General features: G+C 35.3%; 2 protein-coding genes across 7 annotated transcripts in view; both read right to left on the bottom strand.

Moving 5' to 3' along the window:
* Nucleotides 1–3,942: 3,942 nt before the first annotated feature.
* Nucleotides 3,943–13,930, bottom strand: C3H5orf24 (chromosome 3 C5orf24 homolog). Of its 5 annotated transcripts, XR_010380360.1 has the most exons (5): nucleotides 13,630–13,919; nucleotides 8,050–8,479; nucleotides 6,268–6,341; nucleotides 5,082–5,133; nucleotides 3,943–4,153 (listed from the first exon to the last, which is right to left on the bottom strand). XR_010380360.1 is itself a non-coding variant. In XM_064484291.1 (4 exons), exons 2-3 carry the CDS (start codon nucleotides 8,474–8,476, stop codon nucleotides 6,301–6,303), a joined length of 468 nt encoding a protein of 155 aa, XP_064340361.1. In that variant the 5' UTR covers nucleotides 8,477–8,479; nucleotides 13,630–13,919; the 3' UTR covers nucleotides 3,943–5,133; nucleotides 6,268–6,300. The 5 variants fall into 5 exon arrangements, 3 of the variants coding, with proteins under 3 accessions (XP_064340361.1, XP_031304916.1, XP_010979902.1); XM_064484291.1 differs by having other exon boundaries at nucleotides 3,943–5,133; XR_010380359.1 differs by having other exon boundaries at nucleotides 5,082–8,479; nucleotides 13,630–13,926.
* A 5,210-nt stretch (nucleotides 13,931–19,140) lies between these two features.
* The window catches only part of DDX46 (DEAD-box helicase 46), a 50,506-nt gene continuing 43,503 nt past the window's right edge, over nucleotides 19,141–26,143 (bottom strand). For both annotated transcript variants that reach the window (XM_031449054.2, XM_031449055.2), the window contains exons 21-23: nucleotides 25,969–26,113; nucleotides 22,079–22,152; nucleotides 19,141–20,975 (exon numbers count right to left, since the gene is read on the bottom strand). In XM_031449054.2, the coding sequence (XP_031304914.1) occupies nucleotides 20,928–20,975; nucleotides 22,079–22,152; nucleotides 25,969–26,113 (267 nt within the window). In that variant the 3' untranslated portion in view covers nucleotides 19,141–20,927. The remainder of the gene's footprint in view (nucleotides 20,976–22,078; nucleotides 22,153–25,968; nucleotides 26,114–26,143) is intronic.

The following is a 26,143-nucleotide window of genomic DNA, read 5'->3' as shown; positions in this document are numbered from 1 at the left end:
CTTAGCTATATCTCACGCTTCTATACTCTGCTCAAAGGGATACCCTAGAATCTGAAGTTTACCTGGAACAGAACTCAGACCAGATGATGTCCTTCAAACTAGTGTCTTTTTGTTTCCTTTGTTTTCCTTCCTTATCTCACCCATCTTTCTTCAAATATTCTTTGTTTATAAAAATTTTTTAAAAGATAATACTGTCATTCTAAGGATTCTTTCAAACCATTTAAATATTTTGTAAAATGTCAATTGTATAAAATGAAGGCAGTTCTAAAACTCATACACCCTAAAATTCAAGACAGAGCATACTGCTTCCCTAAAGTACCTTACTAAGTCAAAAGACCTTTTTTTGAGTCTGGAACATCTTGTTACACCAAAATACAAGGAAACTGACAAAGAATACTTGGGTTATGCCAAAATGATTGAGGAGCCAAATTAGCTCCTACTAGCCAAAGATGGAACAATTTGAGCATACAAAATAAATAATTTTAATAGAGACACATCATGTATGTTACAATCCATGAGTTCCTATTGATACAAAAAAACTTTTTAACTTAATGGACCAAAATTATTGTCAATGATTCTCAGTTTCTGTTTGAAAGTACAGAAATCCTGACCATCATGAAAATAATGTAGAATAAACCAATAGATGCAGAAAAAGCATTTTATAAAGTCCCACACCCATTCATCATTAAAAAAACTCTCAAAACACTAGGAACAAAGGGAACTTCCTCAATCTGTTAAAGGGCATTTACCATAAACATACAGCTAACATTATACTTAATGATGAAAGACTTCCCCTTAATATCAGGAAGAAGGCAATGATATCTATTCTATTTCTATTTAACATTGTATTGAAGGGTCTAACCAGTACAATAAATAATAAAAAGAAATTAAAGGTCTATATTTTGGAAAGAAAGAACAACTGTCTGTATTCTCCAATGACATGATCTTGTATGTAGAAAATCCTATGGAAATAATCCAAAAAACTACCTGAACTAATGTGAGTTTTAGCAAGGATGTCAGATACAAGATCTATAGACAAAAATGGACTGTATTTCTATATAGTATCAACAAAGTGAAATAAAGAAAGCAATTCCATTTACATTATTGTCAAAAATAATAATACACTTAGGAATAAATTTAACAAAAAAAGTGCAAGTTTCATACACTGAAAACTATAAAACATCACTAAGGAAAATCAAGGAACACCTAGGCAGATGAGAGATGTACCAAGTTCTTGGATTTGGAATACTGTTATGATAGCACATTTTCCCAAATTAATCTATAGATACTATATAATCCCTAACAAAATCATAGAGATCTGTAGAAACCGACAAACTTATCCTAAAATCTATACGGACCAAACCTATACAAAGACCAAAATAGCCAAAACAATTTTAAGGAAGAAAAATAAAGTAAGAAGACTTATACTACCCAACTTCAAAACTTATAAAACTATAGAAATCAAGACAGTGTAGTATTGGCATAAGTACTAACATATAGATCAATGGGATACACAAGAAAACCCAGAAAAAAGCCTATACAATTATGGTCAATTGGTTTTCAATAAACATGCCAAAATAATTCAATGGAGGGAAGGATAGCCTTTTAAACAAACAATGCTGGGATAATTGGACAGTCATACAAAATACAATAAACTGTATACTTACAATGGGTAAAATTTTTTGATATGTAAGTTACACTTCAATATAGAGACTTAGCAATTAAAGAAAATTTTTATAATTAAGGGACAATTAGTTCGATTTTATGTTTGGATACTTGGTGATATATAATAATTATTTTTATGAATAATAATAATATCATGCTTATATGTTTAGAAAGTCATTAGTTATAGATACCTATTGAAATATTTTAGGATGACATGATTGGAGAATTTGTTTCAAAATAATTGAGGGGGGCAGAGAGTAGGTGGGATGTACATGAAAAAAGACAGGCCTTGAATTTTTAATTACTGAAGCATGGTGATGGTCACATGGAAGGTCATTGACTCTATTTTGACTAAATTTTGTATAAATTTTGTTATTTCTAAAATAAAAAAAATTTAAACAGAATTTTTACAAACACTTTTTGTATGTGTGCTCTTTTACAGTCCTACAGTTACTCCAAAAAAATCAGTTTCAGTCATCAGCCATTCTGCACCTGGCATACTGAGGATGCGTAACATTTTGTAGTTATTATTTGTCTCTTTCATGTGACTGAGGGAGCACAATAGCCATATAAGTAGCTCCCATCACGATTTATGAATGATCTCTTACCTGATAAAAAAGAAAAAGCACAATAACCAGTTTTTCTGTTGAAATTCATCTGAAAACAAGCCTAAAGTTTAGGACTAAGCAGGTGGCCTGGAGTTTCCACAGCTCTATGCTAAAATTAATTAGCTAATTTGAGAGATAAAACATGTTAAAATTTTTATTCAGAACAAATAAAAATTGGCATTACATAGCTTAATTTCTACATACTAAGGCATTTGTCTTCCACTGTGAGTTCCTTGAGGGTACGGACTTGAGTCTTATTCAGTATGTGAGCTGCTACACTGTAGAGATGTTCAATAGTTATTAAGATTATTGAATTTATTAGGCCAGTTGAAAACTTGGGGAAATTACTAACTTAAATGTATTTTTTACTTAAAATGTAACAAATTCTTTATGTTCAAGAGTGGTTTCCACGCCTGTTAGAATGCCTATTATCAAAAAAACAAGAAATAACAAGCATTGATGAGGATGTGAAGAAAAGCAAACACTTGTGCACTACCAGTGGGAATGTAAATTGGTGCAGCCACTATGGAAAACAGTATAGAGGTTCCTCAAAAAATTAAAAATAAAATGACTATGTGATCCCACAATTCCACTCTGGGTATTTATTTGAAGAAAACGAAAACATTAACACAAAAAGATATAAGCACTCCCATGTTCATGGCAGCATTATTTACAATAGCCAAGATATGGAAACAACTTGTGTCCATCAACAAAATAGGTAAGAAAATGTGATATATAGACACAGAAATCTTTATCTATATAACACATTTATCTATATATAGAAACATGATTCAGCCATAAAAAAAAATGAAATCTTGCCGTTTCCAACAACATAGATGAATCCTAAGGGTATTATGCTAAGTGAAATAAGTCAAAGAAAAATACTGTAATGATCTCACGTGTGTAATCTAAAAAACAAAAACAAAAACCAAGCTTACAAATACAGAGAACTGATTGGTGGTTCCAACAGATGGGTGGCAGTGATGGGCACTAAATGGATGAACGGAGTTAAAAGGTACAAACTTCTAGTTACCCTTCTAGGTGAGGGGGGTCAGCAAACTTTTCTGTAAAAGAAAGGAATAATCAGTAAATATTTTAGGTTTTGCAGGCCTTATGTCATAACTACTAATTGTCATTGTAGTGCAAAAGCAGCCAGAGACAATATGTAAACAAATGGGAATGGCTATTCCAATAAAACTTTATTTACAAAAACAGGCACTGGGTCTGTTCTAGGTGATCTGCAGGATTCGGAGAAAATGGAAAAGGTTCAAATAATTAGGGGGAAGTGTTTTTCTTTTTACATCATCAATATTTGAGTTACAAAAAATGCACATGCTGTTCTCCCTAAGGTTAAAAAAATTAGCCATATTTAATGTCTAAATTTTTTAGAGTAAAAGGATCAATCACATTTAAATTTAAGCCTTTAGAACTATTAGCCTGAAGTATCTTAATGTTGGGAAGAAAATGAGATCCATTTATAAGTTAGAAGTTTAAATTATAAATATATAAATAATTACTATTTTGAGAAAAACAAAAAAGTATAGAGAGGCAGATTTCAGAAAGCACAACCCAAGAAAAATACAAGACCCATAAACATGAAAGAGGGTTACCATTCTTAATTACCCTGCTTGGAAAATACTCCGCTAAGAAATAAAGTAGTAAACATAACTGGTTTTAAAGTAATGACTTTATTAATAAATATACATCCATATGATGATATAGATACAAATCATGAACACTACTCCATTCCCATACACATAATTGCACACGAGTAGCTCAAGTTCATGGACATAAAAACATACACAGTATCTATTCAGACTTTTTACAGCAGAGGATAGCGTGCTTGAATCAGTTAATTGGTAATTATTCTCCATAATTATCTGTGGAAAAAGGAAACTGTGAAACTTAAAGAATCAAAGTGATCTGATTACTATAAATCACACATTTGATTTACCATCGGAGTAAATTTTCCAAAAATTAAACACATTTTATGTGAGAACACAGATTTACCTACTTGGGTGGAGGGAAGGGGAAAAAGCAAAGGAAAGATTTAGATACATCCTAGAGTTTAATAGCATATAGTTAAACTATAATAAAAACAAAAACATAACAGCATCAAAATATTTTATGTCCAAAGAAAAAGAAATGTTTTGAACAACTGTTGTGAATTCTTGTAATTTTACTATAAAAGGATCATAAAATTTTACTGCATATATGGACAATGACTGACAGGGTAGCAGTTATTGTCAACATCCCCTGAATTTTTCTTTTAAAGCTTCTTAGAATATAAAAGAAAAGTTGTTTTTTTTTTCTTGAGCTCATACACTGGGTTTTCTTACAATGGATGGATCACTTTTGAACTAATAAACAGATCCAGATAATTATTTTCCCTCCTTAATTCAAAGAAACTCTATTCTTATTTAATGAAAATACACATGTAAATTCACACAAACATGAGTTTGGAATAAATATTACTTGTACTACTTTAACAGATGTTTCTTTTAAAAAGTAAATAAAAAATATAAAGAATCTTTTAGTCTAATTGAAACACTGATTTTTAAAACATCCCCAAATATTAAAAATCGGATACTTATTTTTTCCAATACACTGTGCTAGTATTTTAATATCCAGTGCAAAACTCCAAAGATAGTATCAAAATCATCCCACATTAAAGATTAGTTATGCAAGGATATATCTGCCCAAAAAAAAGAAAAATTCATCTGTATTAGCTCCTAATTTGTTAATAAAAGAAAAATAAATAAGGCATGTTAAAATATTTTTTAAAGAAAAAAAGTAAAGCAAACTTACTTGAATAGCAGATCAATTTCTGACCAACAGTTTTAATACAGAATAGTGAAACCTATTTTGTGAAGAACAGAATGACACAATATAAAATTAGCAATTTACCTTTCAAGGAATAATCATTCAGTGGGAGGAAAAGGCCAGTTTTCCCCTACTGATTATATTAAAGTATAGGCAATTGTTTAACATGCTATTTCAGTGTTTATCATGACAAGAGACAGTGTTACAAAAGATGCACAATGTAGTCTTTAGAGATAAGTAAAAATATTTTATATTTTAAGACTTCATTCATGTTATCACTTAGATATCTGTCTTTCTGTTCAACATGGCACCAATAAACTGTTCACAAGGAGAAAAGGAAGTAGAATCAGGAGATGCTCATCAGCATACAGATGTAATATTCCAGGTAACTACTCACATGAACAGGAAATTCACCTTTCTAAATGATGTTATCCATTCACAAAAGTAGTAGCCATTTGCCCCCCTTTTTTCCTGGGACATAGCTCCTGATGTTAATAAACACTGCCATGAACATACTTCCTTTAGCTGATTTCATCATTCTATTAACATGTGCACAAAATTCATTATACAATAATACACCTGCTCTATCTTCTGACACACAGCACAGCACCACTGAGTAGATGTGCTGGAGGAAGTAGAAAGAAAAAAGGGAACGAATGTAGGAAAGGGTAGGGAGAAAGGGCAGAGTATGTGTAAGAAAATCAGGACGAAAATAAACTGACAGGGAAATGTCAAATAGGCATACTATAAAACACAACATGCAACCAATCCTTGACAATGACATACATAATTCTGTGGTAGAACATTTAATTAACCAACTGTTTTCAGCAACTCAAAAGAGGATTTCTAAGCAGCCAACTGCTGAAAATCATCTTGAGAAACAGCTAAATGACAGATACATAATAAAAGTGGATAGATGAACATATGAATAAAGATGTAAGCATTTGTGTCAGAAGTTATACTGTTTTGAGTAAATTATTTAAACTTTTATATTTTAAGTTTCTGCAAGAAGAAACTCCTATAGCAATTTAGCTGCCAGCACGTTACAACTGATTACATGTAAGTCATCCAACATTGTTCTCTCTGGTTTGTGCAAAACTAAAATTGTTGAGGTCACTGTCTTAGATGCCAGTGCACACACAGTCCCCACATACAATGCAACACCTCTTACTGTAAAGAGCAGCATAAAGTCCAGCTCATTGTGTCAGGCATCACTGGAACACCTGAAGGCTTGCTGCTTTTTTCCTGATAAAAAAGGTATGAAACATGACATCCATTTGCAATCAGAGTTTGCATTAATTGAGAGCAAGCCCAAATAACACAATATGCGCCCTTAAAAAAATCTAATTATTTTTAAAGTTTTGGGGTCCTTCAAATCTACATTATAATCTCAAAGGCATTTAAGCTTGCAAATACATTGTAACTTTAAAGTTGAGTGGAATTTTTTTCCAAATCCAAGTTTATAATAGTTTATTTTATTTAGAACAAATTCAGAATAAATAAAATGTATATTAACAAAGAATATTACTTTCGGAAAGGAAGAAAAGAGATTTCCCTCTGTCCCTACTATATATACCTACCCAATACGTTTTTTTCCTTGCTATCTACCTTGCTTCTAAAGCAAACACTGTTGGAAAAAAAATTTTATTTTGGATGAAGTGGTCTCACTAGAGCCACAATGAGATTTTTAATTAAACTAACCAACATTTTTTTTATATGTTTCATGCATAGATGGATTCCTATATATTTCTTAATATTTGGGTTCTTACAGTCAGAAAATTACATTTTGTTTATACCAGTTTTACAGTCTACCATTCAATTTGTGCCCTTTGGTAGGTATAAACCTGAAACCACAGTAAGTGCTAATGCAATGGCACAACTCAGAAAAAACTAAAACAGTTCTTAATAAACGAACAACATTAGTGTTTTAAGTATAATGCTTTAAAACTAAGTATATGACAGGCAAAACATAATAACTATAGCTACATGCAGACCTTAAGAATGTTTCTTTTTCTATTATATTAAATATGCTATTCTCAGAATGCATTGTATTTCACCAAAAATGTAATGTGCAGTTTTTATTAAAAAGTTTAATTTTTTTCGTAAATACGAATTGTTTGTAGTGTTTGGTATATGCTCTCAGGCAAGTAAAAAATACACAACCTATCATGGATGAAAGGCAAACACTAAAGAATTCTTAAAGAATAATGGTTAAATCAACTAATGCCATGTAGATCAATAAATAAGAAGCTGCTTTAACCTAGAACATTAAGAATAAGATTTTTAACTTATGAAGTCCATATAAATGCCAAAGTATACAAATATCTGTGTCTTGTCTCATGAACACATAAATGTCATAAAAACTCACAGCCATTACCTCAAGTAATCCTGAATCATTACGTTGCTTTGTTTCGTCAGTTAAAAATATCTTAGATATTTTTATCATAATGTATGCTTACTTCACAAACTAACAGGTATAATGGTTTCAGTTGTTTAGCACATAAAGCATCCATTTAGAATGACCCAAAAGTAGTAGTGAAATATGAGATACAACCATAACTCTAAAGGAAAAGCAAAAATGATTTAAACAGGTGTTACATTTGAACCTATGTATAAATACAATGCCACTGCTTATGCCCTGAGTGCATCTGTCAGCATATGGCAGTTTCCGAGCAGAAGCAGGAAAAAAAACAAAAGGGAAAACAAATTTGGAAAGCCCAGGCTGCAAAATCATGTATGTCAAAATAAAACCAAGAAGCTTTGGGATTATTCAAAATCTTCTTTCTAAACCTGGCCCTCTTTTCCTGCCTCGTTCACTCATTGGGTGGCTTGATCTCGCTGCTGGTTTCCTCTACCCCATGAACTGCTCTACCATGCATCATAGGGTAAGGAAAAGCAGCGGTGCCACAGCCATAACCAAGATCGGCAAGACGGGATAGAGCTTTAATGCTACCTGGAGGTCTCCCTGGGCTGACTTTGTATCCCGCGGCTTTAGTTGTACCCAAAGGTCTGCCTGGACTTGTCTTAAATCCAGCTGCTTTGGTGGTTCCCAGGGGTCTGCCTGTGCTGGTCCGGTAGCCCGCTGATTTGGTGGTTCCAGAAGGTCGGCCACGCTTACCGGATCGGTTGAGATTTTTCTTTTTCTTTAGTTCATCTTTTATCTCTATGCTTCTGCCACTGGTAGTCTGCAAGTGTGTTTCATTTAATGGGTCTTGCCTCTGACAAGCCATTGGTTTGTGGCTGACTGTGTGGCTATATTTGTTTTGCTGAGAGGAATATATGTCAAACTGATCAGCGGCTCTCATGGCATCTTCATTGAGGCAGGAAGGCTTACCAGGCCCACAGAAAGCTGGATTACTGCTGGCAACAGGATGCATCATCTTCTACCAAAAATGAAAGACAAATATGCATAAATACACATATACAAATATATATCTGTATGACAGCATTTAATGGGAAAATAGTCTGTCTTCCAACAACTATGCCGGCTATCTAAAATTAGCTGGCAGGCAGGACTCCAGACCACTTATAAACAAACACACATCAGCAGATTGAAAGATACTTGTTTTTCTCAATTTAATCACTGGGAGGCACAAACGCCATACAAGATAACTCAACTATAGTATGAATTTACTAATATGTTCTTTGCTTAGGAACTGGAAAGTGTATAAGTAGAAAATAAATCTGTCATACTTTGTAGGCTCTTTTCTTCTAAATTACTAAATCTTAAAAAGATAGTAACAAAGATAACTCTTATTAACATGATTTTTTTTTTCAGTTGCCTAACATTCTTAGAATGTCTCCTTTTGGCTTTTTATTATATTTCCCACATGTATACTTTTGATCTGGCCAGTTTCCACAAGGTGGACACTTCCTCATAATTATCATAATTGTGTTATTCATACAGAATCTTGAGTGTATGTTTCACTTAAAAGATGGAATGTGCCAAGCAAAGAACATGATCTCTTGGCCAAAGGTACTGACTCCCTTCAAACTAATATATCCAAACAGAAGGCAGTACCAATATACAGGATAAACAGAGGTTTCCATTAGCTAATGTGAGTGAACATTTATAGAAACAACTGAGACTTATACAACAAAATATAATAATAAAATAAAATTTATATTTTGCAAGTATAGTTATCAAAGACAAAAAGTTGAACGTACAACACTGCTTTTCCCCTTAATCATAAATATGGTGTGGATCTTTTTCCCTGAAAAGAGCCCAGTGACTTACTAACACTCCAAAGTCTGTTTTGTCTGTGAAGAATCCCTGTGAATTCTCTATTACATAAAGGATGTATTATAACCACCACCATAACAAGCCAACTCTAAATAGCCATATCGTTTAGACACACAGAAAATGAGTTTATACAGACTACAGTATTATATTTCAATGAGGTTAAAAAAAAAACAAAAAACAAAGATACGGGTTTCAATTCAGATTCAGAAAGAGTCACAAATGTATATTTAGGTCTAGCCCCAAGTTGTTAGATGTTTGCCTGCACCTTTCATAAATGTAAAATTGCACCAAAACCTCGGTTATGAAAATAGTTACAGAAGCTAAGAATAGATAATTAATGTGAGCCAAAACCACTGTAAATTTATTTCAGTTTATAAAGGCAAAAGGAAATGGGAATCAAGTCAAAGAACTGAATTCAGTTAAATTACTAAATATTTGCTGAGAATCAACAGAGATAGAGTAGGGCCATTAGCCAGCTAGCTTATTTTTTTGTTTTTCTTTTTTTCATTTTTAAAATTTTCTTTTTAAATTTTATCTATGTATGGATGTGTGTATATTTTATTCTTTTTGGCATGTTTTATTCTTTTTGGTCATCTAGCTTAAAATCTTAACTGTGAAGAAAAAACATTTACAATGAGAAGCTACTTGTTTTTTTGTTGGGGAGGGAGGTAATTAGGTTAAGTTATTTATTTATTTTAGAGGAGGTACTGGGGATTGAACACTAGTGTACACTAAGCACGTACTCCAGCACTTGAGCCCTCCCCTGGAGAAGTTACTTGTTTATGGCAGAAGCCCTATAGACTTGAAAACATAAAACAAGACTGAACTAAACACAAATATTAAAAGGAGTAAATTCTTCACTCATTCCCCAAGGATATAATGAGAACTAGATTATTAATTATCACTTCATTTACTCAAAGTCTAATTTCAGATGAAAAATAGGAAGAGATCATCAAGATGTGTTCCAAATGAAGTAGTATTAAGCAGAAAGTTACCAGCTTTTCAGTATTTTTTACATGCCAGGTAATAATTAGCTTGGCACTTTGCACACCATCTGATTTAATCATCACTATAACCCAACTCTATAAGGAACATACTATTAGCTTTTTCATAGAAACTGAGGCAGGAACTTTAAGCAACTTGCCAGGTTCACACATTAGGAAATTGTAAAGTCAAATACAAACACAGATAATCTGAATTCAGAACCAACAATTTCAGTATAATGTAAAACTATACAGTTTCTCAATAGTAGCACTATCATTTGGGTCAGACTCTTTGTTGGCGGGGGTGGTGGGGGAGTTTGACTTGTGCATTTCAAGATGCTTAGGAGCAATCCCTGTCCTCTACCCACTCCACCCTCCAGATGTCAGTAGCCATACCCTGCTCTTTCCCCTTCCAAATTGTGACAACCAAAATATTTTCCAGATATTGCTAAATATTCCCTGGTGGGCAAAATCTACCACTTATCATGAGTACTAAAATAAAAACACAAGACCCAATTTAAAACATTCCCATTAAAGTTTTTATTTACCTCTTTAGCTCCAAACTCTCCAAATACTCAGAATATATACTCTCAGCTTACATTATGTCAGGCTTTCCATAAAGTAGATAACTTCTTGAAATATCCACAAAACCTTTCTGTTGATAAAATCGACAACATTGAAGGCAAATGGATTTGTTTTCCAAACTGAAAGAAAGCCAACATTGGGATTTGTGAAGGGACCAATCACATTCCTCTCCTCTTCAAGTTATAAACTGACTGAGAAGTACAGTAAGAATTAAGTAGGAATCAGAATACTAGTTTATTGCCAATGAAGTTGGACCACAAGCAAATACGAAGACTCAGACCTTTAAGCAGATTTTAAGAGAAAAAAAGACCCCCTTTTCAGTTTTATTATTCAGAAATCACCCTGCTGGAAAGCTCTAGTAAAAAGAAGTACAAAGATACAAGCTCTCTTCCACAGGTAGCAAGCACTACCAGTAAAGGGGGAAAATGTTTCTTCCTATAATCTGCTTCACTGCCTTATAGTTCATGCCTTTTAAGTTCCTATCACTAACTTACCAAAACCTTCACTCCGTACACCTTACTTCCTTTAAATTCATTTTCTCTTAATATATCAGAATATTCACCACCTATTAGCACTCAGGATATATACTCTCAGCTTAACATTATGTCAGGCTTTCAGAAGCAACATTCTGCCATATATTCTTTATTCAGATACCAACAACACTGAAGAAAAACAGACCATTTAAAAAGTAGACCTTCAATTAAAAAGAAAATTCACCCATCTTCAATTCCTTTCATCTTCTCCAGGTATTTATGCATTTGGTTCATATTATGTTAATTCATTTCTGACATAGCTCACATTTATTGAGGGCCAACTCCATGCAAAACATTATTCTAAGCACCAGGACACAAAACAGGAGTAAAGCTGTATATCTCAGGGAAGAGAAGATGTTGACTTAAAGAACGTTTTTAAAGGGCAAGTCTTCTATATGTTCTGTATTTTCCTTCCCTGCTACTGCCAAGAAATCAGTACAGTATTCTGCTTACTCAGTAACCGACAAATAAGTAGACAAGAAATTTACTATTACTGTTACCCATGTAAATAGTTAACTTAAAGAAGAAACAGCTAAAACCAATGCTTTTTTACTTTCAGATTTCAACTTTTTAACATGGGAGTCAGCACCCATGTTAGATCCTTATGAGCACAACCATTATACTTATACACACGTGTACGTGTGCAGAATTTATATGTCTGCATGCACATTGTGCATATACAAGCATTAATCCTACACTTAATAATGCCTCCCTACTCCCACCGCAGGGCTGGCCAGCTAACTGTTCTTTCTTGAAAGACTCTTCCCATTCTATAATACCGAGTTCACTGAAAGCATGCAGGTCACGTATCTTAACAGTATCAGAATGAATATTACATTTCTAGGAAGTTTGGACTGAATGAAATCCCATCTAGAAAGTTTGGACTGAATGAAATCCCAGAGTACAGAACAGACTGTGTAGACTAGCAAAAGTTAGTTACTTTTTATTTTTATGGGGGTTTTTTTGGGGGGGGATATTTATTTATTTTGATGGAGGTACTGGGGATTGAGCCCAGGACCTCATGCATGCTAAGCATGCACTCTACCACTGAGCTATAGCCTCCCCCACCTAATTACCTTTTAAACTATTTCACTGAACGTAAGGGAGTCAACTAGGGGTTTCCATATATTTTAACTATGACTAAATTAGAATTCTTAAAGCATATGCTAAAATTTGCCATACCTGAAGCTGTTTTACTGGGTGTTTAAACCGTTCTTTACGTAATAATTCCTTTCCCTTCTCTTGAATGTGGCAGTCATTATTGCCAACATAAAGAACTATAACGATTTCTAGTAAATTCACAAAGCATTCATGAAGCTTTTTAAACATGGAGAAAACCTTCCTTTAAAAAAATTCAAGTTTCGTACTCTTCCAAAGAACAAGTAACACATAATTTTCAGAGATTTATTTCAGGTCATTTGGCTTGTAACGATTATAGAGAATCATATACGATTTTATAATTCTGAATGAAAGTCCATTTGTGATCCATCTCAATCACTCAGCCTATTCAGCAAAAGCGAAAACAAATGCCAGTAGCCTTGCATCCGGCCCCACCACGGAAAGTTTTGATACTAGGAAAGAACATAAATAACGGCCTTCTTTGTCTTCTTTCTACTCCTTAATTGTGCCCATGGCACAGTTTCCCGGTGCCAAAATCCTTTCTTAACATGAGGCATTTAGAAATGTATTACCTGTTGGCCCGAAAGCGATTATTAACATACTAGTAATAACAACTTTGTGGAAGATACACACCCACACTAGAGAAAGGGTTGTGTACCCCCGATAACCGAAACTGATAGCCCGCTGTCCGTGCACTACGAGTCCTGCAGGCTGCAGAAGTCCACAGGCCACTCCATGTAGACGTCCATCTCGAAGGCGGCAGGCTTTTATTTACAGTGGTGAGGGGAGGACTGCGGATTATGACCTCTCGAAGAGAAGAAAGGGTGATCCCCTCCCCCGCCGCAGGAGGAATTTCCCCCCAGTAACAGCTCCAAACCTGGGGAAGAGCAGGCTACGTCCGAGGCCTCGCTCCGGGCTAGGCCAGAGCCCCTCCCCAGGCACGGGTCGGAGACCTCTCCTCACCGGCGGGCTAGGCCCCCGTTCTCGCCCACTCCTTGCCTACTCCACAAGCGCCCGCCCCCCGGACTCTGCTCCCGGCCAGTCTGACAAACCCCCGCGCGCCCACCTACCTCAGCCGCTAGTAGCCCGGCCCCTCAGCGCGCCCAAGGGTTGCCCATCGGCTGGGAACCTCACGCTAGTGCCTCTCCCTTCCCAGCCCGGCGCCTCTGCACCGCGCGGAGAGCCCAAGACGGAGGGGCAGGAAGCGAGGGTGGCGGCGGCTAGGCGGACACTGGCTCCTAGCTCCAACAGCGGCCACCGCGCAGGGTCCTGCCCCGGACGCAGAAGCAAGAGGCCACCACAGCCCCGTACTGCGAGGAGCGGCGTGCGCGAGCTCGCGAGGACCGCGCACGCAGACGCAGACGCAGACGCACATCGCGAGAACCAATCTCCCGCCGCCGACCAGCTCGCAAGCTTAGGGAGAGGAGCCCAAGGAGCCTGGCTGCGCTTGAGCGACGTGAGGACGGGCAGGAGGCGGGGCTTAAGACAGAGTTATTTAGGCTCCGGTGCAGCTCTAGAGTGAAGGGAGTTCCTACCGTGCTGTTGGAACTTCTGCTGACTCCGTTCCTCAGATTACAGGACTAATAATAAATGGTGGTCAGGAGTTGAAGCCAGCAATGTTGTTCCCAGAAACTGTGCTTTTAACCACTGTTGGCAACAAGATTTATTAATGCCTCATTGTCCTTGGTGCTGCCCAAAGTATATCCAAAGGCCTGTCTCTGCCCTTTAGTTACTTATGGATGGGGGAGGTGAGACCTCCACCTGCAAATTAAGTGGGGAGTATTCAAATAATATGTATGGGGTGTTTGGACCATGTGATAATGAAAAGCCTCATTTTGTGAGGCTAATTAGAAGTTTAGTAAGTCTTCCTATCTATGACCTCCTCTGAATTACCATATTCTTCATTCCACCGTCACAGGAAAGGATGGGACAAGAAGTAGTATGCTTACAAAATCCCTCCTTTTATGTAGCTATTGAGATTTCCAGCATACCCATCACCCCACACAAGCCACATAACAGAAAGGATTAGTTTCTCCAGTTCTTCCTTCGGTTAATTTGAAGATGTCGGAAAGGAGAAGATCCAGAATTGGAAGGCTGCTGAGAGGAAGACACTTCATTAGACAGTGTGAAGAGGCAAGACGCAGGTGCTTGTCCCTTTTGCTCACACAATGAAGACTATTTGAAAAGAGAATTCTTATCACTGAATTCTACCGTGAGCACAGCACTTGACCCAGTGCTGCTGCTGGTAGGAAACAGAGGAGGAGCAACTTTTCTGGGTGAATAAACAAGCCAGGAGGGAAACAAATATAGCACACAGAACATGCAAGCTCAATCATTTTCTGGCAGGCAGGGTTTCATAACATGATTCTAAATGCCATTCTAACCAATTACTCCTATAAAATACTAGAAAACAGGACTGATCATATTAGTATTGTTCATATAAAAAAGGAAAGAGCAATATGGAAAACTGCTAAAATATGTACACGAAGACATATTAAGTAGCCTTACAAAAAACTTTTTAAAAATAAGTTTTCTCTAAGATTTTTTTTATTCAAGTAAAATGTGAGAATGCATTGTAGTGCTCCCATACCGTATCATGACTGTTCCAGATCCATAACTCTGAACTTTCATGTGAAGTGGCATTTGTACATAAAGCCAGTTAAGAAGAAAATGTTAATACTAATATGGTCAAATGATTTGCAGGCCCAGTGGAGAAGTAGCCAAAGGAAAAGAGGAAGTCAGACATTCCTGGATCTGAATGCCTTTTTGCCATTCACCTTCTATGGTACCTTGGACAAGTCACTGCTCTTTCCAAGAGTTTCCCTATGTATGAAATGAAAATAATATCCTACTTGTAGGGCTGTGAAATTAAATGAGATAATAGGTGAGGATGTGGATTTAAATCCTCAGTCTACCTACCACTTACTGTGTGACTATGGACAAGGAACTAGTCAACACAATTCAGCATATATTTATTAAATTGAGAGTACTAGGAATGCAGGACAGACATGGTTCCCAACCTCAGGAAGTTTACATTCTGGTAAGGTAGACAAAAACTCGAATAATCAGACAGTGTTAAATGCAGTGATCTGGTGTTTTCTGATAATTATGTCAGGTTGGTCTTACTGTATACTATATAGTACACACAATAAGGGTAGAATGTACAACTAGTGCTGAATGTAAAGGCTTTTTTAACAGCATATCCATTTAGCATATCCATTTATCATCACTTCATTTGCAGCAAGAGTACACTTTTAAATGTCACACTTTTTGACTTATCTCCCAATATTTCTTCTTCAAAAGTGTACACCTTTGAAATACAACTGGACTCAAATCCAACATTTTTCATTCATTCTCCAGCAGCCTCAGTCTGACCCAGGATAGACCAGATCATATAGCTAAACCACAAGTTAATAAGATTACGCTTGATAAATGGTGATTGTATAAATGCAAAAGGCCATAAAAGGAATATCTGACTTAGAGTGGGAAATGGCTGCCTCTAAGACCTTTCAACTGAGGCAACGTGTTCTTAAACTCTATACAGCTGAACTGAAAGACATCCATAGGAAAAATGAACCTAACTTCTCTAGATTTTAGTTTATCAGTAGCCACTGACTATCCTTGCTAGGCACACAACATATAGCAATTTTGAAAAGTATAGCTATACTGAAAGATAGCATAAAAAAATGCACCCCCATTCACCTATTGTAATGATAAGAATATTTATTGAATACTTACCATATGCCAGGCACTGTTTTTATATGCTTTAATGTTTTCTTTTTTGGGGGGAGGTAATTAGGTTTCATTTATTTACTTATTTTTAATGGAGGTGGGGATTGAACCCAGGACCTCATCATGCTAAGCGTGCACTCTACCAACGAGCTATACCCTCCTCCCACTTTAATGTTTTATATATATTATTTCATCCCATCCTCACAATAACCCTGAGGTAGGTATTATCATATCTCTATTTTATATATGAAACTGAGACATTTTAAAGCATTTAAGCAAATGCTCAAGGTTGTCCAAGTATCCCTCAATATGTGAATTTATTCATAACTCTATATATGGACTATTATACAAATCTGTAACAGTATTATACATACAATATCATGTAACAACATACTATAAAACCTACTCATAAATCTAAAGGATGAGATTTAAAAAGAAATACAAATAAAGGCTCTACTATTTTCTTCCTGCTTTCCAATGGCTTACTGTACATGTGCTCCACTTTGGAGACCACTGCTTTAGATCATAGGCAGTCAAAATCCAAGAGCAAAACAAAATGAAGATTATCAGTGGTTTTCAAACTTTAATGTGTATCACAGAATTGTTATCCTCCCAGACACACTTATAATAGCAACACTAGATTGGTAAAAACTTCTGCTCTATTTAAAGCTCCCCTGCCCTTTCCACAGAGCTTTCCAAATCTAAGACGTGGGCTCTGGGCTGGCTTGAAAGGCAAGGACTCCTCTTCAAAAGTCTACAATATAGTTCTGAGAGTCTCAGCTTCCAGAAGACTTCCTCAGGCAAAGGCATGGAGACAATATATTACCTTCAAGGATCCTTGCACTGGCCAGACCCAGGTACATGAGAGCCTTGTAGGAAATCAGGAATAAAGGCCAAGGACACTTAACATCCAAAGCTGCTGAAATGCCTGGAGTTGATAAGCTGCAAAAAAAAATCCATCTACTACCAAGTGCCAAGTTCAAGTGATATGCTTTTTCTGCGGACAAAGAGCACATTTTTTATACTGAGTCCTCACAATTTTTATTCTATAGTAGGCAAAATTGTGGGAGAGGACTAATATTCAAAACATAGACTACCACCTATTTCCATGTATTAAAAATAATTAGGATTTTTAAACAAAATTCTGAAACTCTAGCTTTTACAGTAATCCTAATAATATCTGAGAGAGTAGCTCTGAGTTTCAGTTCTCCAAAGGGGTTAAAACTTGCTTTTTTAGTTTCACACCTCTCCCCCCTATCCCCAGCAAAAGAACAAGTTAATGCAAATTTAGGGTATCTTTTAACAGCTTGAGCTTCAAAATCATCAACTTCTATAAGCTGATACCACATTGGAAGAGAACAGGTCAAGAAAAATAGTCAAAAGAAAATTCCTCACCAGTGATGAGATCTGTGATTTGACAGTATGTACTTACAAATATATACATACCAGTTAAGCATAAGGCCCTGTAAAGGTGAAACCATTGATACTGTGGTATATTGCAAAGAATACACTTGTTTACAGTTTTTCTTCACATTTCTACTTGGACTCCTGCTTGAGGAAAATTATAAGTTGATAACAGAAAAAAAAAAAAAAAAGGATCTTCAAGTATCTGCAATTCGTAGTACATCAAGGAATCTTCACCTAGTGAGGGAAATGTAGCCACTTTTAGCCCCACAGAGCTGGCCTAAGAACAGAGCACATGTTTCATTAAGCAGTGTATAAGATGTTGTTATAGTCCAAATCTCCAATGAGATTTTAGTAAGGTTTTCTGATAGTTAAAACATGTAAACTGAATAAAATGTTAAGACCTCCCCTCCACTTCTCTACACGTATTCATTTGTTCTCTCTCTTTATATTTACACACATCTTTCTTAAAGATTAACTTCAGTTTTCCATGCCAGAAGAAGAAGGCATAAGAAAATGTCAACAGATTGTAATTCTTACATAAAACCATATACCAAAATATAAACAACTGGTAGCTCCAGACAATTCTACAAAGAGTACTCTCATGGACTCTTGGTAATAGCCACTAGTAACTCATGCCTGCCATATGAACTTAGCATCCATCATCTATAAAGCACCAAAATGGGGCATTTTACTAAACGGAATGTAGTTTTTTTACCCTAGACTTCATTTGAACTATTTCCCCCCTGCTTCTATCTTAAACAAATGCTATGTTATCTACCATTAAAGGACCATAGCTGATGGTTTTTATAAACCAAAGCAAGGCATCATAGGGAAAACGGCCTACACAAAGCCAAGTTACAGCTATGGAGGATTTGCTCTTTAGTGTATGATTCTTAAGGTACTGATGTGTTAATTAGAAGCAGACTCTACAGCAGGCTTCATGGAATTTATAAATTCCAGGTATTTAAGAGCTGCTTCTGCTGAAACAAAAACTTCTTTGCATGTAGGGGCTGCTTTCCTCAAAGGCAGGACTGGCAGTCACAAGTGCACTGCGACTGTCAGCTGAACACCATTTGCACACCCACAAGGCTGGTGAGACACGAAATATATCAGATAATAAAGTATGTAAAAGGACTGAAGAGAACTTAGCCATTATAATTTCATTCTATATTTTCATTCTGTAAGAATGAGTAGTCACTGTGATAAAACACCAAGTGGCACATGAACCTATTATTTCACCTATAGCCTGTCTATCTCATGAAAATACAAACACCATCAAAGACAAAGACACTTCTTCAGGAAGATATTTTTGGATAGAACTATATGTACTGGGTAGTAAGTTAGTAGAATTTTTTAATAAAGATATAGTGTATAATAGTTCCTTCACATGCCAAGCACTGTAAACAAAATTAGGTAAGCAGCAGAAAACATTACAGCAAACATAATTTTAGGAAAAATGCACACTAAATTAACTTTATTTTATAAGGAATTTAGAAAACATGAGCAAATATTGATATTGCATTAAAAACAAATGAATCTGTACATCATTCAAATTTTAAAAATCAAAATTTTAGTGTGACACTAAAAAACATAATAGCAGAAATGTTTCATTGTAGAACAAAATACTATCAGTGGCTTATTATAACTAGATATACAAACATAAAGGTAGTAATGCTAAAATGATGTAACACTCTGAATCTCCAAGTGATCCAGCATGCTGAAGGGAGCACCAACTGTAACCAATGAGAGACTGCCACATATTCTATCAAAGAAAACAAACTATCACTAGGTAATAAAAATCAACAAATAAATAAACTGGAGGGAAAAAAGGAGCCCAAGATGCCTGAACTTTCAGAGTAAATGGTTTATTTGGTTCTGTTGTTACATGTGTTCTGTTTTCTTCCTCTAAGAAATAAAGTGGGTATGAGAGGAATCCAAAACTATTTCCCAGTTACACCTCAGTTTTTTATTAAGGATAACTTTATACTGAAGAAATAGCGATTAATAACTCCTTGTCATTCTAACTACCTAATGTACTATTAAAATGATTTAACAGCTATAGTATGCTTTGGTTCTTTTTCTTTTTTAAAAACTCTAAGAATATTTAAAGAAATATGTGTGTCTTTTAATTTAAGAAATACATCTATTTAACTCATGAAACTTTCATTTTTTTCAAGAAGTGACAACAATATGAAGTTCTACCACACCAGGAGTCCTGGAAAGAACATTAGGTGATCCAATTATAATAATTTAAATTAGACTATTCAGGAAATATATCTGAGGGCTCAAAAATATAATTTATGATTCTTTGTGAACTAAATTTCACTGAGGGATGCTTAAAATCTAAAATGTGGTTACCATTATGATTGAGAATTCTTAAGAAAGAAAATTCACAACCTACTTAATAATCCTAAAGAAAAATCAGATTAAAAATCAGATTAGTAGGGTGTTTATATGTACAGATGTATAAACAAACACTTTAAAGGAAGAGAACCAATGATATTAATATTTACAAGCTACAAATCCTTTGTTTTAAGAAAGATCAGAAAAGAGTTAGTAGCGAGGCATAGAGCCAGAGGTTGTAAGGGGAGCCTAAAAGCAGTAAATACCAAAACTCTTCACAGTGTAAAGAAATGCAAAAAATTCTTATACTACAAATCTTTTAATTTTACAAAACCAAAAAGCAGTCCAACTATTGCCCATATGTGATGATAAAAATTGAAACAAAAACTCTGAACCCATTTTGTAAAAATTCTATTGTAGCATTCTTAAATCCAGTTCATACTGTTTCACTTTGTTAAGATTTAAGCTCAAGATGGGGATACAAAATTAGAGAATTTTATCTTTTCTGAAGAGATAATTACAATTTCATTGCAAGATAAGGTGACTAGCCCCTTAGCGACTTGTATACTTTATTACCTTCAATGAAAAGTCCAAATATTTCAATTTTCTTAAACTTCTGGAATATTATCCAGATATTTAAAATAATGATAATTAAGTTTCACATTAAATAATACTGTACTCTGAAAAGAGGCCTGCTTTAAATATAGTTTGATAATTCTGGGGGTACTTACTGAATGAAGATTTCTTTAGTAAATACTGGTTTCTTGTATTTAAAAAATCAGCAAGACAGAATTTTAAAAATCTTAATTTAAAATACAATGTAAACTGCAGACAACTGCCACCTATATCACAGACCAGCACAGGTAAAAAGTTTTTTCCAGATGTTTTATAAAACTTTGTATCTTCCTTTATTTGTTGGTTGGTATGAATTTTGCTGTATTACAAAAGAAAAAGAAAAGAAAAAAGAAACATATGTTAATTTCCCTTACAAACAGAAATTACCAGATATTTAAAATTTTTTAATTAATACTATTATATTGAGAAGAAAGAACTCTTCAGCTGTCATTTCTCTGTGCTCACTTGACTACTCTTTGACAATCATTTTGAACCAACTTAATAGTGGCGGCATTCTTTTTCTATCACTCCTTGATGAAAATCTTAAAGCACTTGATTTAAAGGTTGTTTTTATTCTTGTTTTATGAAGCTTCTATTCTTTAAAGTTCTTATTTATCCCCAAAAAACGTTCTGTAAGGGAAATTTTAGAAAAGCCATCAAAAATAGATCCTTAAAGAAAGAAAAAAATTTCCTTTTAAAGGATCCTCATCCCAGTGTGCACACTGTAGGGAGTTTACAAGCTCCAACGGGCACTGAAGACATAGGGAAATGTCTGCCTCCTTCAGAAAGGTGGTCTATAATAGAGACTGCTTTTTCCAAAATCAAATTGAGTCTTTACTTAAGTTTAAAAATACTTAAAGCTAACCTACACATACCCAATAACTAGCAATTCTACTCTAAGATAAAAAAACAACAACAAAAAAAAAAAAAAACAAGAGTAAATCATACTAATGTATAACAAAGAGACATGGAAGAATGTTCACAGAATTGTTATTCATAAAAACCAAAAACTAAAATGACCTCAAAGTCTAAAACTTAAATTAACTGTGGTATATTCACACACTTTTTAAATACTATAGAGCCATTAAAAGAATTAATTACTGCCACATGGAACAACATAGACTGATTTCCTCAAAGTAATGTTGAGTGAAAGAAATTAGATACAAAACAGTACACAGCTTTTGATTTCCATTTATATGGAGTTCAAAAATAGGTGAAACTAATCTGTTATGTTTTCTAAAAGTCAGAATAATGTTACATTTGGAGACAATGAAGGAGGGGCATATAAGCAGGGCTTCTGGGATGTTCTATAGTTCTTTATCTGGGTAGTGATCACATCAGTGTGCTTACTTTGTGAAAATTCATCAAGTTATACATTTATCATTTGTATTTATCATATATATTCCTTGAGGGTTCACTCACCAGCCGGATCAGTTCTTCTTTTATGAGCCTGGTGATTTCTGCCTTTGCTTTCTGCACAGCCAGTTCATTGGCACCTGGTGAGTGAGTGGAGAACATTATTCATGTTACTAGAATTACACTGGATGTTTATCCATGACATTGAGATCCAGTAGAAATACTGCAGGTGACTTTCAAGAACACTGTACTACCTGCCAAGTCAGTCTTTCAATACCTGGTGGAACATCACCTACATTATATCAGGGCTGCTTATTATTCTGATTACCTTAAGAGTTTCAAATTGTAACACTCAGGTCACATTTCATGTAGTGTTAAGAGTTCCTGGTATGTTGGTATGCAAAGAAAAGATGATTGGCAATTTGTCCAAAAGAGAGTAAGAAAAAGTTAAAGGAAAATATAACTTCTTTGGTTCATTTATTTAACAAATATTTATTGGAATTTAATATGTCCTTTAAAGTCAGGCCAATGGAAACAAGAATCAGAAGTACAGGAGGTGGGGAGGGTATAGTTCAGTGATACAGCATGTGCTTGGCATGCACGAGGTCCTGGGTTCAATACCCAGTACCTCCATTAAATACAATAAATAAATCAATAAGAAAAAGTAGAGGAGAGATGGAGATTAGAGAGTCACCAAGGGTAGATGTGGAGGGATTTGAAGCCTGGGATAATGCAAGAAAGTAGCAGTCGAGAGAGGTCGCACAGTGCACACTGACAAAAGGAAAAGAGGTGGACCAAGGTAGACTAGAGATTAAGAACTGGAATGACATGCCAAAGAATAAGAAAAGAACTGGAGCTGCAATGTAGAGAAATATTTTTTAAATCATTCTATATAAGAAAATCAAATAAGGAAGACAACTTATAAGAAATGGGAAAATTTCCCCCTTTATTGGATATGAATAACTTTTTCAACCCCATAGAGAAGAGATGAAAGGAGGAAGGGAAAGGGGAGGAGGAGAAAGAGAAAAGGGATGAGGATGGGGAGGAAGGGGAAGAGAAAGAGACAAGGAGAGGGAAGAAGAAGAAACAGGAAGGAAAGGGCCATGAGTATGGCTGTGAAGTCACAGCAACATATCTAAGTCCTACACCTCCACCGTCACGGGCCATACATTTTAAAGCTGTAGGTGCTGGAAGAGAAGAGAGGTGGATGAATGTGAAGGCCAGAGTATAATCAAGAGCCAAGCCAGAATGAAAATGACAAAAAAAAAATTAAAATGCAGGAGGAAAATAGGCTACTTAGCATGAGCTGGTGTGAAGATTGCCGATACTTTGAGCTACTTAAAAAGAAGGAAAATGATACTTTCAGCTAGATCCAAGTAGAAGAGCAATTTTCATGCTTTAGCTAGGACCATTTGCACCAGTTTAAATTTTTGACTTATATAGCTTCTCTAGGTAATAGGTTGCATATGTTTATAAGCTGTCATGAAAAAGAGGCATTTCCTTTCATTGGTCCTAAAACAACTCTGGCTGCTTTTAAGGGATTCTCCACTAGTAAAAAGAGAGGGTCACAAAACAGGCTATAAATTATACAGGCTGGCTAGGCACGTACGTCCTTCCTGTTCTCCGTCCTGCTGCCTGGTGGGAGGCCTGGAGCTGCTGAGCCACACAGAGCCTCCAAGGAGCCAGGCAGTAAGGTCCCTCCAATTACAGAACTAAAAACAGATGACACTAGGCTCCTTCTAACACCTGTTTTCATCCTATTAGTGTTCAGTTGATTTGGTTGGAGTTTCAAAAACTAAAACATCCTTTAAAATCTAATCATCTATGAAAATTCTCAAAGCTTTAGGTTATTTTAATTACCAATCTCCAGCTCTTATTTAGTATTTTTATCTCTAGAATTACAAGGTCATCTTTCTTACCAGGGGAAAAAAACGCTTGCTTAGATTATAAAAACTAGATCTTATTTCCTAAGTACAAGTTGACAGTAGAGAGAAGTGACCAGAATCTTTCCAGGTGGATAGCAAAGTCAGCAGAAGCTGTGGGCTCTTCATTTCACTTCACTTGGTAGTATAGGAGATGTGTTCCAGTAAAGTTATATGTAAATAAAACCTGGATATATTAATCATACTATACTAAACAAACATAATTATCTTTAATAAATTACAAAGAGGATCCTTTCTCAAAGCAAAAAATCATCTCTTTGATTTACCTTCTTTAAAAGGTAGGTATTTAAAATACTGGCTTTGCTTAAATGATATTCAAGCTGAGAACAGAAGGATGATTCTCCATGTTTATCAAAGGTTTTTATCATCAGGTTCCAATGAATAACATCCTGTATGGCCTAATGTACACAGTAGTAAGAGAGACTTGTCCAGTTCCAAGTGTAGAAAGATGTCAGTTAATTTTCTCTCCTTGAACATCTATATACCAGCAACCCACCATTTTACTATGCAAGAAGGAACACTGTCAAATAATTTAGAAATATACTGAATCACTGGCAGACTAAAAATCTTTAAGATACATAAAAGGGTGCCATTTAGAAACCTGATTAGAAATAGATATGCATCAGTTTCTCAAAAGTCACAATCACAAAGAAAAAAAATGCAATTTGCCTAGTTCTGGACCTACATTTTTTTGTACCCCATTTAAAATACTGTATGAATCTTACTGTACAGTAATAGTAGAATGTTAATAACATGCAAAATATAAAGGCTGCATGTGAGTTTTACCTTTGCCACTATTCATCATTATTAATTATAAAAAGTCCAATATTAAGAGTGCCATCAGTGAAAATGGCACAGGAGGGAACTCCAAAAGCCTGTCCCTCCACAAAAGGTGTGAATACACTTGCAAAAACTGCTAAAATCAACTTTTATCATAACTCTGGAAACTAATCTAAAGTTTACAGCAACCAGGCAAACAATTATTGAAGAAAAAAAATGAAAACAAAACAAAACAGCCCAGCTCAATATTCGTAACAAAACTTCTCTGTGTTTTAATTTATTCTGATCTCATCAAGCACTTTTGTTCAAGAAACAATTTTTACTTAGGGATAGACAGGGTACATACTGCACATGCTTTCTCTTCTTGTAGTCTTTATGCTTAGAAGCCACACAAAAACAATCTGAGGTCACCAAATACAAGGAAAGTAACTACACAGGCACAGTACTGACTTTCACATCTCTGAAATCCTCTTTGTTTTGGCCAGCAAAGAATCAAACCCTAAAAATAAGTCCTCATATATATTTAAATGATTTTTAGTTTATGTTTATTTCAGTAAGGAATTTACCTAAAACTACAGTCTTCACAAAAATCAAAGGAATGTCAAAATATAACAAGAAAAAATTAACTAGCAACAAACCTTATTTACAGTATACGTTCAATTTACAATATGCTTCCATGCATCTTTCTAACAACAAACTTTATAGCTGTGCTATCCAATACAATAGCCATCAGCCATGTGGCTATTTAAATTTAAATAAATAAAAATTAAATTAATTTACAAATTCTTGGTCACACTGGCCATAATTTCAAGTGCTCACAGCCATCAGAGTTCTTATTGGACAGCACAGCTTTAGACAGATCACATGGATACGTCTGCCAAAAACGTGTGTGCTGAAGACAAGTGGCTGTTGGGCTGCATCAGATGCATTATTCAGAAAATTCTTCAAGTGTCTATCAGGCATTGGGAATACAGCAGGTGACAAAGTCTCTGCAGAGTGACTTTCAAACGTGACTGAACTGTCAAAACTGAGAGACTCCCCAACACAAATCTTCACCTCTGTATGTATTAAACTTCTAAATAAAAACTACAAATGATACTGAAACTATTTTTTTCTTACAGGTGTTCCTATTTTCAGTCCTCTCTAGGACTGACCTCACATTCTCTCTGTGTCTCTTATACCTGTATCAACTTTGATCTAACCCAAGACTGAAACACAACCAACAGTGCATACTTTCAATTGCCAGGTAAATTTTCCGCTCTCCTTCTTTGGGTTCTTTGCCAGGTGGGAAATATGTTCCTCTGATTGTAATTGCAGCTTCAGAATATTCACTGATTCTCTGCAGAGCTTCCTTAGAAGTAACCTTCCACCTAGCAGTCTATGAAAGAAAAAGTGGGGGGAAAAAAAT

This window comes from Camelus dromedarius, chromosome 3 (genome assembly GCF_036321535.1).
Source record: "Camelus dromedarius isolate mCamDro1 chromosome 3, mCamDro1.pat, whole genome shotgun sequence".
In the NCBI taxonomy this organism is placed as follows: Eukaryota; Metazoa; Chordata; class Mammalia; order Artiodactyla; family Camelidae; genus Camelus; species Camelus dromedarius.
Note: the sequence above shows the minus strand (reverse complement) of the source record. Positions and strands in the feature narration are given on the sequence as shown.

What these genes read in the sequence shown, in the direction of transcription:
- C3H5orf24 (XM_031449056.2), bottom strand. Translation starts at nt 8,476, where the DNA reads ATGATGCATCCTGTTGCCAGCAGTAATCCAGCTTTCTGTGGGCCTGGT.